This window comes from Monodelphis domestica, chromosome 7, assembly GCF_027887165.1.
Source record: "Monodelphis domestica isolate mMonDom1 chromosome 7, mMonDom1.pri, whole genome shotgun sequence".
Lineage (NCBI taxonomy): Eukaryota > Metazoa > Chordata > Mammalia > Didelphimorphia > Didelphidae > Monodelphis > Monodelphis domestica.
In genome coordinates this window covers 143,983,600-144,009,587 of record NC_077233.1, presented here as the reverse complement: position 1 = coordinate 144,009,587, position 25,988 = coordinate 143,983,600, and the positions used below count along the sequence as shown (strand labels likewise).

At 39.4% G+C, this 25,988-nt stretch overlaps 1 protein-coding gene across 6 annotated transcripts in view; it reads left to right on the top strand.

The window, feature by feature from the left end:
* The first annotated feature begins 1,452 nt into the window (after positions 1-1,452).
* The window catches only part of WDR90 (WD repeat domain 90), a 58,336-nt gene continuing 33,800 nt past the window's right edge, over positions 1,453-25,988 (top strand). For 3 of the 6 annotated variants that reach the window (XR_008913548.1, XR_008913549.1, XM_007499215.3), the window contains exons 1-23: positions 1,453-1,584; positions 4,347-4,438; positions 4,846-5,022; positions 5,284-5,407; positions 6,521-6,691; positions 11,043-11,157; positions 11,872-11,939; positions 12,400-12,500; positions 12,648-12,872; positions 13,313-13,375; positions 13,799-13,867; positions 14,793-14,903; positions 15,159-15,304; positions 15,448-15,505; positions 15,912-16,030; positions 16,665-16,826; positions 17,206-17,333; positions 18,407-18,523; positions 19,567-19,802; positions 20,167-20,306; positions 21,126-21,256; positions 21,822-21,952; positions 22,380-22,541. Coding sequence is in view for 4 of the 6 variants with exons in the window: in XM_007499215.3 (XP_007499277.1) it covers positions 1,575-1,584; positions 4,347-4,438; positions 4,846-5,022; positions 5,284-5,407; positions 6,521-6,691; positions 11,043-11,157; positions 11,872-11,939; positions 12,400-12,500; positions 12,648-12,872; positions 13,313-13,375; positions 13,799-13,867; positions 14,793-14,903; positions 15,159-15,304; positions 15,448-15,505; positions 15,912-16,030; positions 16,665-16,826; positions 17,206-17,333; positions 18,407-18,523; positions 19,567-19,802; positions 20,167-20,306; positions 21,126-21,256; positions 21,822-21,952; positions 22,380-22,541 (2,856 nt within the window). In the remaining 2 variants the exon portion in view is untranslated. Of the gene's footprint in view, positions 1,585-1,654; positions 2,203-2,707; positions 2,788-4,346; positions 4,439-4,845; positions 5,023-5,283; positions 5,408-6,520; positions 6,692-11,042; positions 11,158-11,871; positions 11,940-12,399; positions 12,501-12,647; positions 12,873-13,312; positions 13,376-13,798; positions 13,868-14,792; positions 14,904-15,158; positions 15,305-15,447; positions 15,506-15,911; positions 16,031-16,664; positions 16,827-17,205; positions 17,334-18,406; positions 18,524-19,566; positions 19,803-20,166; positions 20,307-21,125; positions 21,257-21,821; positions 21,953-22,379; positions 22,542-25,988 lie in introns of those variants that run through there. The other 3 variants (XM_007499216.3, XM_007499217.3, XM_007499218.2) reach the window with 3 other exon arrangements.

Here is a 25,988-nt window from a genome sequence, read left to right as displayed (position 1 = left end):
GCCACACACCCCTACCCTCCCCCCCTTTAATTTTGAGCTCCTCTCCAGCACTTAGCCTGTGACACTGAATCATAGATTTTGAGATGGAAAAGAATTTAGAGGTAATCAAATCCAACCTTCCTGATTGTAAATCTAAAGAAACTTAGTTTCATAAAAAGGAAGTGCTTTGAATGAAAGGTATTAAGTTTCAGAGTTCTTTCAGGATTGTCTAATAAAATATTAGAGATATTATTTTATTAGAATTAGTTTCTAATAATTGACACGAGTCAAATAAACTATTAGAATATGAATAGATCAATAGAATATGAATATTAACAGATGTTACAAATATGAATATAAATATAAATGAATATTAATAAACCAAATATTAGAATTGAGGTTTTCTTACTCCAAATCCAGCGATTTTCAACTGAGCATCTACAGGATAAAAGGAAATCCTTGTCTACACTTCAAAAGCTCCTAAATCAAGGTCTGTTAACCTTTTTGTAAGTGTCAGGGAGTCAGGGGAATGCTGGTAAATGCTTAACAAGTTTTCTCCGGTTAAAAAAACAACTCAGTATACTTTTAGTTAACATTTTGTCCATAAATTCTTTAAAGCTAGAAAAAATACACATAAATAAATCGAGCCTCGATTTGTAATCTTTGCCAATTTCTGATTCATAAATGCTCACTTAGAAAATTTAGCAGTTGTTTGGGAGCTGGTTCCAGCACCCTTCAGCAAGGATTCCTTTGGCAACCTGGGAGAAGTCTATGGACCCCTTATCAAAATATGTTTTTAAATGCATATATTTAAATACATAAGATTATAAAAGAACTCAAAATAAAAGTTATCCAAAAAAAGCCTCACAATTCAGTCTCCAGGTTAAGAACTGCCGCCCAAGATCAAGAGAACATTAAACTCATTCGGGAGAGGTGAATTAAAGGCCACAATTTGGCTTAGTAATTTTGAATGAAAGAACTAATGAATAAAGTATTTATCAAGAGCTTACTATGCAAATCAAAGTGCTGGAAATGCAAATAGAAAGTAAGACTGCATCGGCTCTCCAACTCTTGTTCAGTTTCTTCCACTCTCTAGATCTGTGACTACTCTATAAATGCAAATAGGGATTGGATCGGATGTTTTCCCAAGCTTCAGTCCAGCTCGGACTTAGGCCGTTACTCTGCTTGGTCTGTCCAAGATCAGGGCCATTTTTGTCGTGCACTTGGCAGAGCCAAGGACTTGGGAAGTTCGACACGAAGAACGAATTTTCGAATCTCAGTTCAGTATCTGAATAGCTTCAAATACATATAACTCCAGTAAACTGAGAGATGGGGACGGGGCCTCTGGGAATAGAGTAGAGGACAAGTCATGTGTTCCTTCTCCTGCCCGCCCCCTCGACTTCTGCCGGGCGACCCGGAGCCGCCATAGTGGAACTATGGTGCCTGCGCAGTCGTAGCAATGCGCTGGTTGCTAGGCAACCGCGCTGCGTGCACGACAGACGTCAGAGTTGGCGGCCACTACGGCCGCCGTGGCGGGAGGGTTAAGCGGCTGGATCCTGGAGGATCCCGGTGGGGCCAACTAGAAGACTACGGCCATGGCCCGAGGTAGTGGAATGAGTGGGAGTTCCAGGGGTGGAGTGGAAACTTGGTGGGGCTGTGGAGAGTGTCCAAATCCTGGAGTATCCAGAGCTGGGCGGAGCCTTGACCCTGAGAGTGGGCCTGGCCGGGGACCCCAGCCTGCCCCGAGGGACTGCTAATGCACTAGGCTCCGGGTTCGGTCTCCGGCTTCCGGTCCGGCCTTGGCCAGTCTCTGCTCTGGGCTCTGTATATACTCCCTGCGGCCCGAGGATCCGCGGAGCCCTCGGGGCTTGTAACCCTTCCCGGCCTAGGAATGCTTGGTCTGGTGGGTTGTGGGTCCCTGGGCGGGGCCCTTCCACTCACTTTTGACCTCACTTACTTGCTACATCAAATGAAGTCACAGGGGATGACTTCCGGAACTCTTAGATGACGTCATAGTTGGAAACAATCTTAGATTCATTTGAGTGTTCTAGAGATTTTAAAAACCGTATAAAACACGGTGCCTTTCACCGGGAAAGATTACAGAGTTTAAGAAAATTAAGGCCTTGATTGGGCACGTTAACTGATGATTAAAATGCTAAATATATACAAAAAACTCACTAGAAAATGTAGACCAAATACTGGGTGGACTCCAAGAGGGAAGGGGTAAGAGGTCATTAAGATTGGAGATGGGTTACATGTAAAATTCAGATCAAATTGCTTACCAACTCCAAGAACAGGGAGGGAAATGAAGGAATGAGAAAATTTGGTTCTTAAGATTTTGGAAAACATGTTGAAAATTGTTATTACATGTAATTGGAGAAATAAAAAATTTTCAAAGTGTTTTTTAAAAAATCTGAGGTGGGGGGTAGGGTCATGACAGTTTGCTTATATTTAGCTTTATATTTAGTGGTATTTGAGTTGACCATTAAAAGGTCAGTAGGAATTTGAAGGTGAGGGAGGGCTTTCCAAGCATGGGGAACAGAAACAGCAAGAGTACAAAAGTTTGAAAGTGTCCAGGCTTTTCTTTTGGGGGGGCAGTTATATAAATTGTAGTCCATAAGTTATTTGGAAGGGAGGAGGGATCATAGGGTAGCCTATTAAGTCATTGTAGAAAGAAGGGCAATGACTTGTTTATGGTCACATGAGTGCTAATGCTAGTGAATTCCAGATCTGAAGGAGCTTCAAATGACAAGTGAGGTGCATGTCAGGGAGCAGCTGAAACTTTTCATTTGGGCTAAAAGGTCACAGGTTTGTTTTGTTCATTCAGTATTTAGTATACATTATCTCCTACTGTTAGCCCTTTTTATGCCAATGTTTTATCAACCTTAGTACCCGGGAAACTAGGGATCATGCTTTATTAATCTTCATATCTCCAAAACATTGTACAGGTCCTTGAGCTTATATTAGATACTTAAATGTTTATTGATGGTTGAACATTTCTTTTTTTTTTTAATAATATTTTATTTGATAATTTCCAAGCATTATTCATTAAAGACAAAAATCATTTTCTTTTCCTCCCCACACCCCCCATAGCCGACATTCCACTGGGTATCACATGTGTTCTTGATTCGAACCCATTTCCATGTTGTTAATATTTGCATTAGAGTGTTCGTTTAGAGTCTCTCCTCTGTCATTTCCCCTCAACCGCTGTAGTCAGGCAGTTGCTTTTCCTCCGTGTTTCTATTCCCATAGTTTATCCTTTGCTTATGAATAGTGTTTTTTCTCCTAGATCCCTGCAGATTGTTCAGGGACATTACACTGCCACTAATGGAGAAGTCCATTACATTCGATTATACCACAGTGTATTAGTCTCTGTGTACAATGTTCTCCTGGTTCTGCTCCTCTCGCTCTGCATCACTTCCTGGAGGTTGTTCCAGTCTCCATGGAATTCCTCCATTTTATTATTCCTTTGAGCACAATAGTATTCCATCACCAACATATACCATAATTTGCTCAGCCATTCCCCAATTGATGGGCATCCCCTCGTTTTTCAGTTTTTGCCCACCACAAAGAGCGCAGCTATGAATATTTTTGTACAAGTCTTTTTGTCCATTATCTCTTTGGGGTACAGACCCAGCAGTGCTATGGCTGGATCAAAGGGTAGACATTCTTTTGTCGCCCTTTGGGCATAGTTCCAAATTGCCCTCCAGAATGGTTGGATCAGTTCACAACTCCACCAGCAATGAATTAATGTCCCTACTTTTCCACATCCCCTGGTGGTTGAACATTTCTAAACAAACTGACTGAGTTTGTGAAATCTCAATAGTTCAGACCCTTTGAGAATCAATAGTCATAATTCATATTTCTTTAGCACTTTAAGGTTTATAAAATGCTTTTTTCAAAATGATCCCTTGAGGTAGGTTATGAAGGTCTTATAATTTTATAGAAGAGAGGGCACACTTAGAAAATGGAGGTGATTTGTTTGCCTGTGTTCACATAGTCATTATCAAAGCAGGAATTCACCCCTAGGCCTTCTAACTCCATGACCAGCACCATTTCCATTATCCTATAAAACATTACATCAGGGCAGGTAGGTTTTTCAATGAATTGAGAGTTAAGACTTGAGATGGGAGGTCCTGGGTTCAATTGTGAGCTTAGATACTTCTTAGCCATGTGACCCTGGGCAAGTCACTTAAGCCCAGTTGCTTAGCTCTTACCTTCTTCTGCCTTAGAACCAATACTTATTATTGATTCCAAGATGGAAGGTAAGAGTTTAAAAAACAAAACATTACTTTACTGGATCAGCCATCATGTATAGAAGGGGATAGGGTCATTCCAGGGAATTGACGTGTTGACTTTTCTGTTAGTGTGGCAACATCCATTTCTGAATGTCTTCAAACACTTGAAGGTAGAAGAATGGAAAAGGTCGACAAAGGAGGGTGATGTGACTACTATTATGGTAATTTATCATGATCATGACTGCTTACCCCTGGGTCCTGGGAACTCAAAGCCACCCTCCCCTTCTGCTGGGAAAGTCCCTAGGGGCTCATCACTCATATTCCCTCATCATCTAGGGCAGTGATGGTAAACCTTTTAGAGGGGTGGGTGATGTGAGAAATGTCCTCAGGTGCTTTTGGAGAGGGGGAGCGGAATAGCCCGGCCCCATGTCTCTCTAGCTTTCTAGTAATGAACTCTGGTAAACTCTGTGCTGGGATGATGGAACATGTGCCTACAGAGAGGGCTCTGGCACATGTGCCATAGGTTTGCCACCCTGGATCTAGGGCATCCCAGACTGATTCTTCTCTATTTTGTTGTTCGAATTATAAACTTAATGTTAATTTTTATGTGGCTGACATCTCATCCTAGGATAAGACGCTGAAGGGAACAGTTTATCGTATTCGTGGTGCCATTCCAGCTGGCAATTTTATTCAGCTCCCCAAAACTAGCACTCAGTCTCTGGGACTGACAGGACGATACCTCTACCTACTTTTCAGGCCAATTCCCATGAAGTATTTTGTTGTCCACCTGGATGTAACTACTGAGGTAGGTGTGAGACACATTTTGTTATATGGTTCTCATGTTCTTCAAATAAATTAATAGATATCGAAGTATTTTGAGATAGATAACAGCATTATGAAAATGTAAGGTAGTATTACTTTTAGTACAAGGAGAATGAGAAAGGACAGAAGGCAAGACTGTAGCTTCTCCATGCCCAAGACAATTTGTCCTTTCTTTTGTGGTTACTTTAATGTTTTTGCCTTTACCTCCTTATTTCCTGAATAGCTTATATATCTCCCTTCTCAGGATAGCCAAGTGATTCGCATCTCCTTCTCCAACCTCTTTAAAGAGTTCAAGTCCACCTCTACATGGCTTCAATTCCCTTTCATTTATGAAGAAACTACAAGGCCTTTGAAGACTTCTAAGACAGGTTGATCCAGGGGTACCCTGAAAATTTATGTAACACTAGTTCATATTTACCTAGTACTTTAAGGTTTATCCAGGATTTTCTGTATAGGTAGTATGTGTGTTATTATGCTTACTTTACATATAATCATAGAGGCCAAGTGGTTCCTCTAAGGTCATATGGCCAAAGAGTAATAAGTCTTTTGCCTTTCGTGCTTTCTCCAACAACAGTCTAGAAAGAAGTGTTTGAGATGTCATTGCATAAGATAGTGCTAGATTTCTTCAGGGATATTGAACAGAGGATATCCTCTGAAGTGTTGTGAGCTTATTGAAGAGAAATTTATGCTCAGGAATTATATGAACTAAGTGCATTTTTTAGAAAAATAGGCTTATTGCCAATCTGCCTGTTGCAGATCTGGAATTTTGACTTCATGAAAAAGCAAGAGGGTCCATATAGGTGACTCTGTGGATAGACCACCAGGCTGGAGTCCCGAGGACTTTTAAATTTGGCTTTAGACACTTCATAACTGTGTGACTCTGAGCAAACCACTTAATCCCATTTGCCTATCCTTTACTACTCTTCTGCCATGAAACTGATACTTGTATCATTTCTAAGACAAATGTTTGAGAATAGAGAAGGAAAGAACAAGAGGAGGGAAGGAGTGTATATTGGGCATAAGAAATGTCCTGATTAGGGACAGCTGGTTGGCTTAGTGGCTTGAGAGCCAGGCCTACAGATGGGAGATCCTAGGTTCAAATCTAGCCTCAGACACTTCCTAGCTATGTGAACCTGGGCAAGTCACTTAACCCTTATTGCCTTAGCCCTTATCACTCCTCTGCCTTGGAACCAATAAACAGTATTAATTCTAAGACAGAAGATAAGGGTTTTTAAAAAATAAAAAAAGGAACTGTTTGTGAATCAAAGAGAAATAGTATGACCTGGCATTGAGGTCAGATTAAGAGGTACATCCCTTTCTTAGAATTTTCTAATTCATACTTTCTGTATTGGTATGGAAAAAGAACTAACTTAAGAGGATCTTAATAGATCTTTAGGAAGGTGTTGCAAACTGATTATATTTCTATGAGGTTCTAGTCAGGATTAATTTAATATTTGACTCTGGGTATTTCTAATTTCCAGACCTTATTGGTGCAGCTCCCAACAGTGTGCGATGGACTTGCCTACAGCTAGATCTCCAGTTCATTTTAATGCTATATCTGAATCGACTCTACAGCCATGTAAAGAGTATCAAGCTCTGTGCCAATATGCTGGTGAAAAACATCTACACCAGTGACCTGTCTTTTGATCCAGGTGAAGAGTCAAACCTGCAGAGAGTCTCTTAGGGGAATATAAATTGAATGCCTTAAATTATTTCTTCTGTTTCCTCTACTTGTTTCTTTTCTTCTTGCCTTCAAAAATACTTAGACCTATTCTATCTTATTTATTTTTGTTTTGTTTTCATTTTTAATTCCAAATTTCCCCTTCCTTACATAATGAGAAGGCAAGAAATATGATACTCATATGAAGTCATGCAAAACATATTTCCACATTATTGGGAGACAGGGGATGCATGAAAAATAAAGAAAGTGAAAAAAAGTATGCTTCAGTCTGCACTTAGAGTTCCTCAATTCTTTTTATGGACGTGAATATCATTTTTCATCTTCCTTCAGCCTTTTGGAACTGTGGTGGATCATTGCATTGATCAAAAATCTATTCTATCTTAAACAAAAAATTAAAACTTTCTTAAAACCTGTTATTTTTTGTGTTCTGTCCTCTTCTCTCATCTCACTTCCAAACTTTTAGAACAAATAATTTATACTTGCTCTGTTTCCTTTCTTTTTTGTTCACTTAATTCCTTGTAATCTGATCTTTACCCTCTGACTTGCTTTCTCCAAGGCCACCAATGATCTCTTAACCATCAAATGATGTATTAGAAAGGTCTTTGGGTTTGAAGTCAGAGAGTCTGGGTTTGAATTCCATCTCTGTATAAACAATTCAACTAATCTCAGCTGAGTCTGAACTGCAGCAAGGCAATTTTTTATACCTCCCTAAGTGACTATGTAGCTTTTTATCCCCTTTCCAACATCTCATAGTTTCCTTCCCCCCACACTCTTAGCCAAGAACCTGGCCTCATTTTTCACTGAAAAATTGAGCCAATTTGCTGAGAGTTCCTGCTTCTCCTTTCCTCAACTGACATTTCCCAGATACCTTGTTCCACTATTTTTTCCTTCACCCTTACCACAGGTCTCTTAATTGCCACATTTAATTGTCTTCTCAAACCTCATCCTTCTTGACTACTCTTCAGCCTGTGGATCACCTCCTTCTTGATATTATATTCTCTTTAGGTTTTCATGATGCTATTTTCTCCTGGTTCTCATCCTACCTATGTGACTACTGCTTCTCAGTTCTCTTTGCTAGATCTTTATCCATTTTACAAATGAGGCTTATCTTGCAGGCTATCCCCCCATAGCTCTTCTTCTCCCTCTATGTTCTTTCCCTTGTTGATCATTATTAGCTTCTGTGAATTCAGTTGTCTTCTCTATGCTGATGATTCTCAGATGTAGTTATCTGGCCCTAACTTCTGTCCTCACCTTTAGACTTGTATCTCCATTTGCCTGTTAGGTATCTTAAACTGGATATCTCTTAGATATCTTAAATTTAACTTGTCCAAAACTGAACTTATTATCTCCTTTCCAAAGCCTTTTGTCTTCCCAACTTTCCCATTCTTGTCAAGACTACCACTGTCTTCCCAGTCAGTCACCCTAGCTCACAACCCAGGTATTATCCTTAATCCTCATTCTCTCTCAGCCCCTGCTATCAAGTCATAGTGATTGTTTCTTTGTAGACTTTCCTCCCCTTTTCTTCTCTGATACCATCACCAAGAGGCCTTCTCCCCCCATCACCTCTTACCTGGACTCTTGCAATAATAGCCTTCTGGTTGGATTTCCTTGCCTCAAGTCTCCCCTCTCCAGTTCATCTACTTCTCAGTTGCCATAGTGATCTTCCTAAAGCATGGCTCTGATCATCTTACTCCCTATTTAGAAAGCTTCCTTTCATCTTTAAGATTCAAGATAAAAATCCTGTTTAACATTCAAAGCTCTTAATAACTTGGCTCCTTCCTACTTTTCCAGTTTTCTTAGACCTTACTGCCTTCTACATACTCTGAAACTCAGTGATGTTGGCTTCCTTGCTTTCCTTTACACAAGATACTCATCTCTTGATTTCATCACTAGCTATTTTCACTGGCTATTACCCTTGCCTGAAGTTTTCTCCCTCCTTATCTCTCTCTAGTTGTTGAAGAATTAGAATCTTAGTTTTGGAGCTTGTATTTTGGATGTCCCTAGATCCAAAGAATTTATAGTCAGTGTCTTCTTCTTATATTTCCAGCCTTACTTTCTTAATTTGGATTTTGTATTATGGTCAGGCTTATGTTGCAGGCTTTTACTATTCCTGGCATTTGTGCTCAGAATGCCAGAAGACATAAGGCCCATTTGTCTCATCTGTGCACAGAGGGCTACATTCTTTTTTCCTCCCATTTTTATTTAATTAATTTATTATGTTTTTCTATGGTTCTTTGATTCATGCTCTTTTCCTCTCCTCCTCCACCTCCTCTCTCTTGGAGCCAACAAGCAATTCCACTGGATTTTACATGTATCACTATTCAAAACCCATTTCCCTATTATTAATATTTGTACTAGATTGATCATTTAAAGTCATTATCCCCAATCATATCCCCATCGAACCATGTGATCAATCCTATGTTTTTCTTCTGCGTTTTTTACGCCCACAGATTTCTCTGGATGTGGATACATTCTTATAAGTCCCACAGGATTGCCCTGGATCTTTGCACTGCTGCTAGTAGAAAAGTCTATTATGTTCTATTGTGCCACAGTGTATCAGTCTCTGTGTACAATGGTCTTCTGGTTCTGCTCCTTTCACTCTGCATCACTTCCTGGAGGTTGTTCCAGTTCACATGGAATTCTTCCACTTTATTATTACTTTTAGCACAATAGTATTCCATCACCAACATGTACCAAATTTGTTCAGCCATTCCCCAATCAATGGACACTCCCCCATTTTCCAGTTTTTTACAACCACAAAGAGTGCAGCTATGAATATTTTTGTACAAGTATTTTTCCTCATTATCTCTTTGGGGTACAAATTCAGCAGTGGTATGGCTAGATCAAAGGGCAGGCATTCTTTTAAAGCTCTTTGTGCATAGTTCCAAATTGCCCTCTAGAATGGTTAGATCAATTCACAACTCCACCAGCAATGCATTAGTGTCCCAATTTTGCCACATCCCCTCCAATGTTTATTACTTTCTTTTTATATTGGTCAAACTGTTAGATGTGCAGTGGTACCTCAGAGTTGTTTTGATTTGCATTTCTTTATTTGGGAGGGATTTAGAACACTTTTTCATGTACTTATTTTATTGATAGCTTTGATTTCTTTATGTGAAAACTGCCTATTCATGTCCCTTGAGAGGGCTGCATTGAGCGTGCTGCAAACTTTCAGAATTACAGACTGGCTTTTGTGCTTTGGAGCTTTGCCAACCCCTGTCTTCACATCAAGGGTCAGAATACTATGTGTATCCTACTGCCCTAGAACTTCCTTGTTGGAACACTCTGGTCTTTCCGCTCCCTGGTAAAAAGTATTGCCGGCACTGGGTTTCTTTGGAGTGCAATGAGTTTGTACTTATTGTGCTCAAAACTTAGTGCTTGCCCTGCTTTTCTAGCTAGGCTCCTTCCTTAGCACAAGGTTCTAGTTGTTCCCTCTTGCAGCCCTGGATTAGGTTATGGTAATCAGTATAATTTCTCTTCATATTTTTTAAATCAGTTTTTAGTCTTTCACTTTAAAAAAAGTTACTGGAATACTTATGTGGGAGTCCTGAGCTTTTCCATCTTAACTGGAATTTTCCTTAATTGGGATTATTTCTTCCCCAAACTCCACTTTGTACCCATCATCCCTCCTGCTTAAAATCTTTAGACATTCTCTGGTGTTGATGAGATTAAATATATATTCTTTGACCTTGTATTCCATTCTCTCCACAGTCTGAACTTTCCTCGCAGTTTCTTTCCCCACTCTCTAAATTAGCTTGTATTATATCTGTATATATGTTACTTCTCCTCCATCCCAAACATCAAGTATTTTCATTAAGGATAATATGCATAATGTTTTTGGATTGAACTGATTTATCTCCTGCTATTCTCTTGTATTTCTTCATGTATCTTTGCCATATGAACTTTAATTCCATCTGACCTTATCTGCAAATTGTTTCCTGAACATACCATATACTTTCTTCTCTCTCCCTTTCTCTAAACCTGGTTCTTTTTAAAATGTCCAGCTCAAGTCCAACATCTTCCCTGCAGCTTTTCTAGACTACCCCTGTTTATAATGATTGCTTCCTCTGTTTTTGTTTTATTTTTTTTAAATAAAACTGTCTTAGAATTGATACTAAGTATTGGTTCCAAGGAAGAACAGTAAGGGCTAGGCTACTGGGGTTAAATGACTTGCCCAGGATCACACTACTGGGAACCCAGGACTTCTTGTCTCCCGGTCTGGCACTCTATCCCCTAAACTACTTAGAAGCCCTACACTAGGTGGAATTGTAAGCCAGTCTATGTAACCAGATATTCTTTTTTTTCTTTCTATCCATGGATAGGTGTCACTGTCTCACAAGTCCGACAGGCCAAACTGGCTCTCAATGCCATGCCTCGAGAAATGGCGTTTCCTGTTCCAAAAGGGGAGAAATGGCATGATCGTTATGTGTTTATCAGGTATATATCTTACTGCTTCCAAGCATGAACTGCTTATTTTATCAGAGAATCATCTTATGGTCCTTTGTGGAAATAGTACCATCTTCCCTAGTCTAGCACATTCTTCTCTCTCTCTGCTGGGGATATTATAGGAATGCATAAGTAATATATTAGAACATAGATTCTCAAACTTTTTGGTTTTAGGATTCTTTTCACAAACTCTTAAAAACTGAGAACCCCAAATAGCTTTTGTTCATGTGGGTTATATCTATAGATATTTACTATGTTAGAGATTAAAACTGATAAAATTTAAAACTATTCATTTAAATTAACAATAACAAATCTATCACATGTTAACATAAATAACATTTTAAATGAAAAATAGCTATAGTCCATAAGAAAAATTAGTGAAAAGGATGCAGTGTTTTACTTTTTGTAAATCTCTTGAATATTTGCACTAATAGAAGACAGCTGGATTCTCATATCTGCTTTTGTATTTAATCTGTTGTAATATGTTATTTTGGCTGAAATATGTAAAGGAAATCCAGTCTTAATCAGATATGTAATTGGAAAAGGGAAAAATATTTTCATAAGCAAAAATATTTCTAGTACTATTATGAAAATAGCTTTGACCTTGTGAACTCTCTGAAAGGGTCTCAGAGACCCCCAGGGGCCGATAGACCACACTGACAATTATTCTACAAGAAAAATGACTTTCCTTTTGCCTTATTCAAGGTTTCCTACTGATGACTTCCAAATGCCCAGTGACCCTATTCAGAAAAGCTCTCTCTCTCATACATCAGGTAAGAGGTACATAAGCTAGGGAAAGTGAGTAAGATGTATTAGGTGAGATTGGCACAGTTGATAAAGAATGAGGTTATTCTGCCTAGAGTAATGAAGTTATTCTGGCTATTAGGACTGTAAAATTTCAGACTTTAAGAGACTATGGAGGTCATCATCTAGACTGACTTGTAGCTGACGCATGAATCTTCCCTATAACTTCCTCAACCATAAGTTATCAGTATCTGCTCAAACAGGGAATTCTCTACCTTGGTTGTAGCTGATTCAATTTGTAGACAACTCTGATTTTTGGTAAGTTTTTTTGCACTTTATGATTTTGAGCTAGTCTGCTTTATCCTTCTCTAAACAAGCCAGCCATGGTGCTTCGATGGTATCTTAGCCTTCAGATAATCCATTCTTCTCCTTTTCTGACCAATTCTTCTTAACTGGACTCAGACCACAACCTTTGCTTTCCTACCTTAGGACCTCAGGAATCTATCCAGCAGCTTCCACAGCCAGTGACTGTCAGCAAAGCCATCCAAGACAGAGTGTTGCTCAACCAGCAGATAACCAGTCCCATGGCTGTGAGTATCAATTTTCTTTGTCCTCTTTTCTGGTACTTGGTCTCCAAAAGAATTATTGTTATTTTTTCTTCTGATTTTGTTGGTTCTTGGAACCTGGGAGAACCATTAAGGTAAGATCATTGGTTAATGATTTTTTTTTTAACTCAGAGGTCACATCAGGCTCCTTCAGGACAGAAATCTATCCCTGAGGTAAACTTGACCTCTGGGCATCTGGAAACCTCATACCTCAGGGGTCAGAAGGGCTGCAGAAAAGGAGTTCTAGCTGGTGGAGATGCTACTGTCACATGTGCAGCAAATGATAGTGGCATTGATGTGTATGTTCACAAATTGGGCAAGGAGCCCACTATCCTTGAAGACCCTGGCTTGGGTGAGGTAAGTGCCATGTACTGAAATGGTAGAAGTTTTTATCACATTTTGTCAAGAGTTTGGGTTTTCAACATAGCACTGAGAGCAACTGGACATCCAGTGAGCTTTTCCATGGAAGACAGTTTAGATATTCTGTTGAAGAGTTAGATGTCCCATAGTAGCCTCCAGAAAAGTTATCCAGAACAAGTAATACTTCTTCTGAGAGTTTATGTTTTTGGTTTCAAGATATAGAAAAGTATGTGGGCCAGTGGGAAGTTCATAGGCCTCAGAAGAGATATCTGTGTAACTGGTACATGATCATCTCTCTGATATCTGTCTTGTATATGGAGCACTTGCCCCCTCTCTTCCAAGGTCTGATCTTTTGCTTTCGTAAGATTGTCATAGATAGTGTTAATTTCTCTGTAGTTCATATCTGTCATATCTGTCATTTTCCCTTTCTTATCCAGATTTCAAGCCCAAGGCTGACCAAATCAGTGACCATTTCTGCCAAGAGTTCCTCTCAGCACAGAGTAAGGAAAGAGCTCCTTCCTTTCATGCTAAACCAATGTTTTGCAAAACCTTTGGGGGTTGGGTCCTACCCTGAAATGAAATTGGTCTTTAGAGATGTGAATGTAAACTATACCAATATCAGCTTGTAATCTAGGGTGAAGAGTGAAGAGTAGCATTCAGACTCCTTCTTGGGCTATGGGAACCATTTTGTATGGCTCCCTCATTAGAGAAGGTTTTTTAATCCTCAGAGTCACAAGAACAAGTCAGCTTCCATATTGGTTGGGTGTTGTAACACATCTCCCACTACCCCATGAAAGCACACACTTGCTTAAGGGAGTGGAAAAGGTTCAATGTTGTCCAGGCAGTTGTAGGCCTGCCAATGGGTAAAGATGAAAGTGGTATAACATTTTAGATCTTGATATGTGTGTGTGTATTTGTTTTAGTGTCTCCTCCCTGACCCGATCCTGAAGTTAAAGGCAGTAATTGGCTTTGGAGGCTGCAGCACCAAATGGGTCAGTGAACAGGGGTTTGGGTTGAATTTTAAAATATTTTCAAGAGCAAATTCATGTCTGGTCATGAAATGGACCTTATTTTAGATATCCCTTATACTATGAAAAAGTACCTTTAATAGAAACATATTTTTCATGACTTTACATACATAATGGGAATCATATTGCTTTTTTTCCCAATGGCTGTGGGATGGGCTGGAGAGAGGGAATTTGGAACTCAAAATTAAAAAAAAAAGTTAAATACCTTTGTAGTAAGAAGACCTTTAAAGTAGAACTCTTAAATTAGAGATTTTGACTGCATCACTGAATTAAAAGCTGTCCCTTTGGAAGCTGTTTCCTTCTTAGATGTTATTTCTTGATTCCTTGAGACTCTGTATCTTGACTTAAATTCTTTGTGTACTCAACCTCAGAAGTGATCCTCAGATTGAGTACCCATTGTGTTTAAAGAAATGCACTCTGTAAGTGTTCTTTATTTTAAAATGTATTTTTTTTAAACCCTTACCTTCCATCTTGGAATCAATACTGTGTGTTGGTTCCAAGGCAGAAGAGTAGTAAGGAGTAGGCAATGAGGGTTAAGTGACTTGCCCAAGGTCACACAGCTAGGAAGTGTCTGAGGTCAGATTTGAACCTAGGACCCCCTGTCTCTAGGCCTGGCTCTCAATCCACTGAGCTACCCAGCTATACCCCTGTAAGTGGTCTTAAGAGAAATGACTACTCTTTAATCAATATTACCCATTAATTTGTATGTTGTATGAGATAGTGGGTATCCTAGCCATATTTGCCTGATTTCATACTTTTGTTTAACCTGCCACTTTGGTGGTATGTCAAGATTTTTGGTAGATCGATATAGGTAGTTATGAAATTCCCTAGTTTTGACTCTTTTTATGACTTGACTTTTTTTCTCTTGTGCTTGACCCATATGCTGTAGGCTCTGTGGTCTAAGGATAGTTCGTATTTGGTTTATCCTTGTCATGCTGTAATTGTTGCTTTGATAATTGAGACTGGAAAGCAGCGCTTCTTTATTGGTCATACAGATAAGGTAAGCTCTGTTCCTTTCTGAAAAGTTGGCTTTTTCAGATCCAAAGAAAGAGGCATGCATTATAGCTTTATAATTGTTGTGCTGGGGAATAGATCAGAGATGACTCCTTGCATCTTGTCATTTCTTAGACTATGGAGATTTGAAATAGTTATACCACTAAACTAATTGTGATAAATACCTCACTGTGGATTCCCTTTTCTTCCTTAAGAGTGTTTTCATTAGATGTATTCTGCCAACAGCTGATGTTTCTTGTAGGTTTCTTCCCTGGCATTTAATGGGAACAGCACTCTGCTGGCTTCATCACAGATGGGTCCCCTGAGTATGGTACGACTTTGGAATTTTGAGACAGGAAAATGCCTGTCAATATTTAAAACTCATATTCACTCCATATGTTTCCTCAGGTAGGTGGCTAAGTTTTTTGGAAAGGAGGATTTCTGGGTTTGTTTCATTTTTGTTCTGATTACTCCCAGTGATGTATATGACTTTTAAGTAATCCCAGGATAGCAGACTGGCTGGGATAGCAGCATGTTTTCTCCATTTTCAGCTTTTCCTACAGTGGGGCTATCCTCTGTGGCGTTGGAAAGGATAGACATGGAAAGACGGTAACAATATTTTATATTTAGTGTTATAATTAATTAGATATAATGGGACTTCATGATTCAGATGTTATCTCAGAGTTTATAGTTGCTCTTATTCCTAGACATTAATTTATAAATTGAAAATGTAGTAATTTTCACAGAATTAGAAACATGAATCTTTTATGTAAAGAAAATATCATTGGAGCTAGTGCTACTTTGGATTGGCCTCAAAGTCATTTGAAGAAAGGACCTGACTTACTGGGTACCATCCAGAAATAGGGACCCAGCTCCATTAGTGCTGATTTAAGGAGTGGAGTGGAGTATTCCTGAGTCCTAGTAAGCTGCCTCCATTCTGGGAGATGTTTTTTTTTTGATGACCCTGATGTCAGGTCAGTACTGTAAAGATACTTATGCTGATGATCTGCTATAGATGGTGGTGGTGTGGAACACAGCCTCCATAAGCCACGGAGGGGAGGTGACTGTCCTTGCGAAGGCACACACAGATGTGGACATCCAGGCCTTGAAGATTGCATTTTTTGATGATACCAGGTAATGAGGAGGGAGGAGAAGCATTTTAATGATGGGAAACTGGCAGTGGGGCCATTTATCCATGAGGCTATACTGAAAAGCTTTCAGCCCAGCTCCTTCTGCATCCACTAAAGCCCCATTTTAATTATCCATGGTGGTAGAGGTCAGAAGAGCATGAGAATTGAGTCTTTAGTTTTAGCTTTTTGCCAGAACCACTATCCAGATTGTCTAGAGTGGTTTTCATCATTTTATAGAATTTGTTCACCATCTAATAGAGATTCTAATAAGTAGTGCAGTGACAAATAGTCAGGGAGGAACAGAGAACAGTCTGTGGATTATCAGCCTATAATATTAATTCCTGGTTCTATATCATGTTATAACCTCATAGCAGTCCTATGAGATATAGATACCATTATCTCCATTTTACAGATGAGGAGCCTGAGGCTTAAAAAGCTGAAGTGATTTACAGTAAGTGGCAAAGCTAGACTTTGTACCCAGGCCTTCTGACTAATTGACCGATCTTCTTTCTCCAATATTACCAGTCATAATTGAAATCTAGACATTTTTATCAATAGCATTACTCTAGAATGTTCCTTGGGAAACAATGAATGAGAATTCCCTCTGCTGCTTTCCTCCTTGGGATTGTGTATAATAGGATGGTGTCATGTGGCCGAGACAACATCAGACTGTGGCGGATTCGAGGTGGCACCCTGCGCTCGTGTCCAGTAAATTTGGGAGAATACCATGCTCTGGAGTTCACAGATCTTGCCTTTGAAGAGGGGCATGTCGCCAATCGAGAACCTGAGGAGCGGACTCTGTAAGAATTCTGCCTCACTCCTACTAGAGGGGGAAAGGTGCCCTGCTGACCCTGCTGGCTCTTAGAACCTGCTAAAGGGCAAATGAATCTATTTCCTGCTCAGTGCCCTGGAGTATGTCAGAGTTCAGATGATGGAAGAAAGCCCACAGCAATGCCAGGGTGAACATACCACTTGTCCCTATTCCTGTTGTGCTTTAAAGCCCAGTCCTTTACAGAAACAGAAAGTCCCAGTTACCTAAGCCTCTTCTCTCATGAAACTTCACAAGGATTTAAAGGTTTCAATCCATCATACCTGCCAGTTAATCTGTTCCCTGTCCATTTGGAGGGTGGGAGTCTCCACTATCTTAACTCTTTCAGCTCATTGTTCTGTGACTTTCAGCTTTGTCTGTAGCCGGAGTGGTCATATTCTAGAAATCAACTACAAGAATGTTACTATCCAAAATGCCCGACGACTCCTTCCTTCACAAACTCAACTTATGCAGCGGAAAGAGAAGACATTCAACTCAGGTACACATTAGTATTTTTTGCTGCAGTTTAGTTGCCTGGAGTAACATGACAAAGCCTTTTCCATTTCTAATGGTCTATGATGCTAAGAATGAATACTTGCCTCCAAGGCAAGCTGTGCTGAAGCCTATTCATATAGTGGGGTTGAGAGTAATGGTTAAGTAATGATTAAGGTGCAGAATGGAGTTGATTTGCTAGATTAGATGGAAAATGAGGGTCTTGGACCAAGATGAATACTAGGGTTTTCGGTTTCTTTTGCATTCTGCATTATGGTCTGACATGATTAAAAGATCTGACTCTATTCTTGGCCAGGAGCAATAGACCCTAAGCTCCTTGTGTATGTGTTGGAGGATTCATATGTGTCCTTGAATAGTGGGAAAGTGCCTTTTTACATTGTTTACCTTCTGTGTTATTATTTTGGCCAAATGCAGCCCAGTATCCTAGGATATTGAAATATTGAAGGGAGAGAAAGTTAGGGCAGGATCTAGGGGTGCTAGGAAGCTATTCTTGCTATTACAGTTATTGGTACAATCCCTGTTATGTAAAAATTGGAGAAGCAGTGGTGTGAGATTTTACCAAAGTCATACTCTTCTAGGTTGTTAGCACCCAGTCACCTTTACTATAGGAAGTGTCAGGTGTCACCAACTCTTATGAAGAAGAAAGAAGATTGGATATTGAGTCAAGGGGCTTAGGGTTAAGTCCTGACTACCATTTATTTTCTGGGTGATTCTGGGCCCTATCTCCCTCAATCTATAAAATGAAGGGGTTAGACCAGATGACTGAGGTGACTTCTACCTCTAAATCTATGTTCTTTATGGAGAAAGGAGTTTGAACTTCAATAATGGGACATTCTGGAACTTTTATGTGGGAAATAGTCCCCTAAGACGGCTACCACCAACCAGACCCTTAGCCTAGTAGTCTCTGGTAGTAGGAAATTTTCTTACAAAGAGAAGGAAGACTGAACAATTTACTTCATGTTTTTCTCTTATTTTCAATCAAATTATAAAAAAAGTACCTGAGACATAGTGCTTCATGGCCATATATGGTGATTTATACAAACTGATTTTCACTTTTAGGCCCAGGCATTGCCATCAATAGCATCAGTATTTCTTCCACTTTCTGTGCCATGGGCTCTGAGGATGGCTATCTGCGGCTCTGGCCTCTGGACTTTTCATCTGTCTTTTTGGAGGCAGGTGAGTGACTTCTTTTAATCTCATTTAGCTGGGAGGGACAACCCTTCATTAAGAGAGCCTTGGTGAGGGGAGCTAGGTTAGTACAGTGGATAGAATGTAAGATCTGGAGGACTTGTGTTGAAATCTGTCCTCAAACCACTTCCAAGCTGTGTGATCTTGGGCAGCTACTTAACCCAATTTTCTTAGCCCTTTCTGCTCTTATGTTTTAGAATGACACTTATGTATTCTTTTCTTTTTTCTTTTTAAACCCTTACCTTCTGTCTTAGAATCAATATTGATTCTAAGGCAGAAAAGCAGTAAGGGCTAGGTAGCTGGGGATAAATGACTTGTCCAGGGTCACACAGCTAGAAAGTCTGAGGTCAAATTTGAACCCAGGACCCTCCGTCTCTAGACTCTATCCACTGAGCCACCTAGTTGCCCCTTTAATAGCAATTCTTAAGACAGAAGGTAAGGATTGAGAGAGAGAGAGAGGGAGAGAGAGAGAGAGTGAGAGAGAGAGAGAGCACGTGCTAGAGTCAGGTTTGAATGTTGCTGTTTTCTAGTTGGATTCTCTTGAAATCACTTAATCTTTTTAAATCTTAGCTCCCTCATCTGTAATCCTGAGATAATATTTGACTGTGAAATAGAGTTTAAAATGCACTTTCTAGGGGGAAAAGGCTCTATTAATATTACTTTATTTTTATTAGTCATCTGATGGACAGTGGGGGAGAATTACTATTCTTGTCTTACAAAAGAAAGAGCTGAGACTTAGAGGTGAAGCAACTTGCTGGAGATAACATAACTAGTAAATGGCAGGGCTCAGCCTCTCGCCCAGGTTTTCTTCCTCCAGTTGCATTGCCTTTTTTCATTACATGAGGCTTGAGGGTCAGGAACAAAACTGAATATGACATCAGCAGATGAACTCACTCGATCCAATCCTTAGTTCTATTCACAATCTAATATCAGTCACATTTAGTCACCAGTTTTCCTAGTCAGTAGAAATATAGGGAAGATTCTACCTATTTTCATCTTTGTTTTCCATCTTTCCCTCTTCTCCCTCTCAGAACATGAGGGAGCAGTCAAATCAGTCTGCATTAGTCCAGATGGGCTTCGAGTCCTGTCCACAACCTCCACTGGGAATCTGGGTTTCTTGGAGATCCAGTCCCGAAGATATAACACTCTTGTACGCTCGCATGCTGATTTGATTCTAGCATTTGCTATAGAAGGACACCGGAAACAACTGGCCACTGTCTCTCAGGACAACACCATACGAATATGGGACTTGGTGACCATGCAGCAGGTAGAAAAAGTTTCTAGCCTGTGCTAAAATAGGAATATTTATATGAAGAAAAGAAAGCCTACAGGCTTTAGTGTGACTAACTCTAGACAATGTGGATTGTATTTGACATGGGATGTTTAATACACCTGGCTTATTTAGCCATGGGCATACTTCATTTTTTTAGTAGTCCCAAATCTCTCTGTTAGAGATAGAATTTAGTTCTTCTGGAAAAATATTTATTCTTTATATCTTTTTACCTGATTTAATGTGGGCCTGGGTTTCTGATGTATGATAGAAGGCTTAGGATGTTGTAATAGGATATTGGTTGTTGCAGAATTTATATGTGTATCTTAATTATTCTGCCTTGGATCTTTCCTATTTCCAGCTCTATGATTTCACTACTACTGAAGAGACACCTTGTGCTGTAACCTTTCACCCCACACAGCAGATCTTTGTCTGTGGCTTCAGCAATGGGATAGTGAGATCCTTTAGCTTGGTTGAATCCGATCTCTTAGTGGAATACAAGTATGTGGCCTAAGTATTCTAGAGCTCTTCTAGTACCAATGTAACAGGTGATGGATATCTTAGTGGGAGTGTCTCATGACTCAGAATGACTTAGCTGTGGGCTCTAGGCTGCTGATGGTGAGATTTATTTTGGGCGAGGGTCTTCTGAGGATGTGTCCATGTTATTTTTGTAGATAAACTTAAAATCAGGTATGCAGGACTATTTTTCTGTAGATTCTAGCTAGGGCTATGATCCCTTTCTTTCTTCCAAACATGTTAGCAAGAAACTGGAATACTTCTTTTAGTAGGAGGTATTGGAGTTGTATGACAGGATAACCCAGTCAGTGTTCCACCTGTGCAACTAAACTTTTTTCTTGGCTCTCTGCCACTTTTCATGCCTACTTCCTATTTCTTTAGATTATAATCTATCTGTCTGGCTATCTATCTACCCATATATAGATTGTGTGTGTGTGTGTGTGTAATCCCCTTAGAAGTTCCTTGTTCTACTTGCAAGGGAACCATCCCTAGGTTTTGATCATCCTCCTTTGAGAGGGAAGGGAAGTTTTAGAAGACCCTTTTCCCAGCTCTGATCCTAGCTACCACTTTAGCAACCTTGAGGGTAGCCACTCAGTGGTCATCTAAGATCCTATTCTCAGTCAGAATCTTCCCATGAAGCACATTGGAAACCCTTCTCTCAGTTACTGAGGGTGAGTTCTGGATGGGGATTCCTAGCATGAACAAATAAATGGATAGGTCGGTCAGCACTGCATTGATTAGGTGCTGTGCCTCATGGGATTTCCTGTCACTTAAGTCATGGACCTTGTTTTGTATATTATACAGGAGGCATCGAGGAGCAATCACGGGCTTAGCAGTGTCACCAGATGGCAACTTCATGTATAGTTCCTGCTCCCAGGGGACCCTGGCTCTTTATAACTGCTCCTCCAAAAAGTACTATGTCCTCAGAGTGCTGAGTAAGGCTTGTCATTTACCTTACTCCTTTCTTTCCAAACTTACTTTTTCCCAGTGGCCAGTGTTATCTCTGTAGATTTGGGTCCATGATAATCTAGGATTTCCTCTGAGGGCCAGGTGGCTGTATGAACTGTTTTTCTAGGTCTGTCAGCTTTACATTTGACTTTCTCTGTTCACCCCCAATAAAACAAACTTCTCTAGGCAGCCTGTCATCTGAGCACTAGTTTAATTTATCTCCCTTGCCCATATCCAAAATTGCTGAAACCTGAATTTAGTAGTATTTAGGTTTTTAGTATTAAAGGTCATTGGCATTGTGTTTAACTGTTATTTGTACAAATGCCTAAGAATACTTCTTCAGAGAAGGGAAGTTTTTTGGCTTTGGGAGGAGGATTAAAACTGGGCAGCACCAAAGTTTATCTTGCAAATACTATTGGCTAGACCTAGTTAGATAATTAATACTTATTAAGACACTTAGTGTCTTAGAACTGGATAAAAGGCAAAGCATAAGGATTGGACATTAATGCCCTCACAATTGCTCTTCAGCTCTCTTTTTTGTTTCATGGGTAGGTAATGTGGTCTGCCAAGATTCTGAATTGGGCTCCAATATCCTGGCTGTCAATGGAAATAGCTGTCTCCTGGCCTTTGTGGGCCCTTCCAAATATACAGTGACCATTATGGATGCTTCCTCCTTAGATGAGGTAACTCAGAATGGGAAGCATTTGGGTTGGTATGAAGAGAATTTCTCAAAGCTGGGAGAGAAATCTTGCACATTCCTCCTTTGTCTCTGAGGCAGTATAGTAGAATGGTTGAACCTTATAATAAATGGTCAACCATTTGGATTCCTGTTCTTGTTCTTCTTGCTCTGTTTGTACTAGTTCCAGGTAATTATTTCCAAAACCTTAGGGAAAGGAAGAAGGCGTGTGAGAGGCAGTGATGCCCACGACCTTACCTCTTGGTGATCCCTTTATGAATGCCCATATAGCATGTTACAAGGGAAACAATTCATCTATAGCATTCCTGTCCTTTTCCTGATCTGAATGAAGAAGATGCTTTATTCTAATTATATTGGGAGCTCTGGGGATTTGTTGTTACCAAGGTTACTGTGTATCATTTTCTGTTTCTAAGCTACTTCGGATTGATATCAGTATCCTGGACTTAGAAAGCACCAACCTAGACTCTGCATTGGACATTTGTTTTGCCCCTGTATCAAGTGGCCATTTGCTAGTATCTACTTCTTCCAACAAAGTCCTGGTGCTTGATGTCAAAACTGGTTGCTTGAACCGACAGGTGAGAATTTCTTCATGCTTCTTCAAAGGTTACTCTGAAAATTTGGTTACTGTTAATATATTTGTGCATTCCTAGTAGAAGATAGGTTCCCCCAAAGGGGGGAAAATTGTTTTTGTTTGTTTATTTTATCTTGATTTTATTGGTGCTGTTAGTTTTGATATCACATTCATTTTTAAAAATAACTTCTGTCCTCTGCCCAAGTGAGCATCCCTTATAAAGGGGGGTGGGGAGAAGATCTGCCTTTATTTTTAAAAAAACCTTTCTTTCTGTCATAGAATCAACACTAAGTATTGGTTCCAAGGCAGAAGAGTGGTAAGGCTAGGCAGTTGGAGTTAAGTGACTTAACCCAGGATCACCGAACTAGGAAGTATCTCAATCCAGATTTGAACCCAAGGTCTCTTATCTTCAGACCTGGCTCTCTTATCCACTGAACCACTTAGCTTTGAAAGGGGGGAAAGGGGGTTATTTTTTTTAAACCCTTACCTTCCATCTTGGTGTCAATACTGTGTATTGGCTCCAAGGCAGAAGAGTGGTAAGGGCTAGGCAATGGGGGTCAAGTGACTTGCTCAGGGTCACACAGCTGGGAAGTCTCTGAGGCCAGATTTGAACCTAGGACCTCTCATCTCTAGGTCTGGCTCTCAGTCCACTGAGCTACCCAGCTGCCCCCAAGGGGATTATTTTTAAAAGGGTTGGATTTTATATTTTAAGAGTGTGGTTGCCAGGAATTTAATTCCAAAGAGAACTTTTTTACAATTTATTTACAAAATGTAGAAAGAGTGAAGCAAGAAATCAGAGAGAGGATAAGGTAAGATATCTAGCCTGAGCACTAAGTAATTTACTCCTGGCCCTTCTGGGCAGGGAGAATTAGTTTCAGCCAGCCTTGGCAAAGCTGTGGACCTGGGAAGTGTCTCTCAAGAGTAGGTCTCTCCAGAGGATAGTTTGTTTTTTTTTTCCAGAAAAGTTCAGCAGTTAAGAGCCAACTTTTCACTCACAACGTGTCAGTCTAACAGTCTAACAGCAGATCAAAGAATGAAGAATTCCTCCAGTAACTCTCTTACCCTCTTGAATTCCATTTTGATATTATATGCTCTGTGATGTCATTTGTGTGGGTATTCTCTCTTCTAGTGCATGTTAGAACACGTCTATACCATATCCTATAATTCTTTTTTTTTTCTTTAAAAGAAATTATTGATTGCTTCCCCCCTCCTTCCCCACCCCGCTACCTGTCAGTGACTTTCTCTTCATAGGAACGCTTCCTTACAAAAAGTATAATCAAGGAAACCAAAATAACATATTGACCATGTCTGAAAATGTAGCCTTCCTTCTACATTTGTATCAAAGCAAGCAGGAGGGATACTCTATCATTAGTTCTTGAAGTCAAAATTGGACATTGTATTCATTAGGGTTCTGAAATCTTTCATTGTTGTTTTCCTTTACATTATTGCCATGATCATGTGAATTGCTTTACTGCTTACTTCCTTCCACATGTGATGCTTTTCCAGGTATTCCTATAATTTATTAAAAGATGATCTGTCTGACATGCTGGAAACCTTCTCCTAGGAATTTTAACATTTACTACCAAACAGTTTGTCTATCCTTTTTCTGGGTGGTAAAGTGACCCATGGGTAAAGTGACCCAACTCCTTTTTTTGATTATATATGTACCTGGCATGTTTCATGTCACTTCTTGCATGCCTTTTTTTTTTTTTAAATAAACTCTTAACTTCCATCTTATCAATACTTTGTATTAGTTCTAAAGCAGAAGAGTGGTAAGGGCTAGGCAATGGGAGTTAAGTGACTTGCCCAGGGTCACCCAGCTAGGAAGTGTCTGAGGCCAGATTTGAACCTAGGACCTCCGTCTCCAGGCCTGACTCTCAATCCATGGAGCCACCCAGCTGCCCTCCACCCGCATGAGTCTTGTTAGTGACCCATTATGGCCCACCTAAACCCACTGTGTTTCTGTGGCCCTTTTAGGTTACCTGAAATTTGATTTGTCATAAATTATGGTGTTCTATGACTCATAAACACATGGCTTCACTGGGAGAATATTGGTATTAAAAATGGGTTTTTAAGGGAGCAGCAATTTAAGAATATTAAAAATAGCCTCTAACTTCCTACATTCAGATCATTCTCTTCTTTTTCATTTCAAGATCCAATCATTATCCATTTGTAATACCTGTTCAAGTACACATACTGATGAAGCAACTCACTAGGTTAACCATTCATCTCTGTCTCATCATCTGAGCAATTAGGCATTCTTCATTCATTTGGTTTCACTGATGTAGTCTGTTAGGATATTTCTGAGTGATCATGAGTCTCATTCAGAAAAGTGGTGAAGTTTTGGGGACTTGATGCAATGTGTATAATATTTGCAAACAGAGAACCTTATCATACATAGGTATTATATCTTCCCTTTGTACTGTGTATAGGAGATTATATAATCATTAGGGCCACAAATACCTTTGGTCAGTATATGTCTTCCCTTGCTTGATATGATAATCAAATTTTTTTTAACAAAGTTATCTGGGATTTTATGTTCTTAATGTATTTGTGATACAAGGTTTATCAGAGAAGAATCTCTAAGGCTTCATTTTAACCTCCTGAATCAAATGCTACTTTGGTCATTAACAAACAATAAATAATGTACATTCTCTATACATCTTATTTGTACTCTATATGTTTTAGTCAGTTTAGTAAGTGTTTTGCTTCAGAACATCATGTAGAAAAGCTTGATTATTCTTTTTTCCTATTTTCTTCAAATACCCAAGGTACATATACTCAACCATTTTTCATAAAGATTTTATAATGATGATGAAAGTATGTAGATTGATATTTGCTTCTCAGTTACATTTTTTGGTAATGAAACCATATGTAATTTTTTCCATTTAATCTTGAAAATCACCCCTTAATGCTTTTTAAATTGTGTTGCCTCAGTTACTCATCAGGTACTGATGTGTTTTGAATCCAAATACAGTGTTTTTACAGGCATCACTGATGAAAACATTATAGAAATGGTGGCAAATTGATTTCATCTTACCTCCATTTTGCTGTCTTTCCAGTTTCATTTACAAATGTTCTTGGAATTATCTGACTTAGTTGAGCTTCATAATTTTCTTCTTTATTGTTACTCGTTATCTTATAAAATGAACTTGTCATCTCTACCTTTTTTCTTTGTGATGTTTTACATATGAACTTAGATGGTAAGCCTTTGTTGCTCTTGTTTCTCAAGTTGGCAAATAGATAAACAATGACTGACTGTGATTTCTGCACTTTTGGAACTGCCTTACTGTGACAACTTGCTTTACATTGATTAAACTTCTCTTAAAAAGGGTGATACTCAGAGTCTATTTCCAGTTTCCAATTCCCATTTTTTCAGAGTTAACAGCTTGTTTAAGTAGGTTGAGTTAGAGCTGTTGTAATTGCTTTCTGTATCCTTCATATTCAGTGT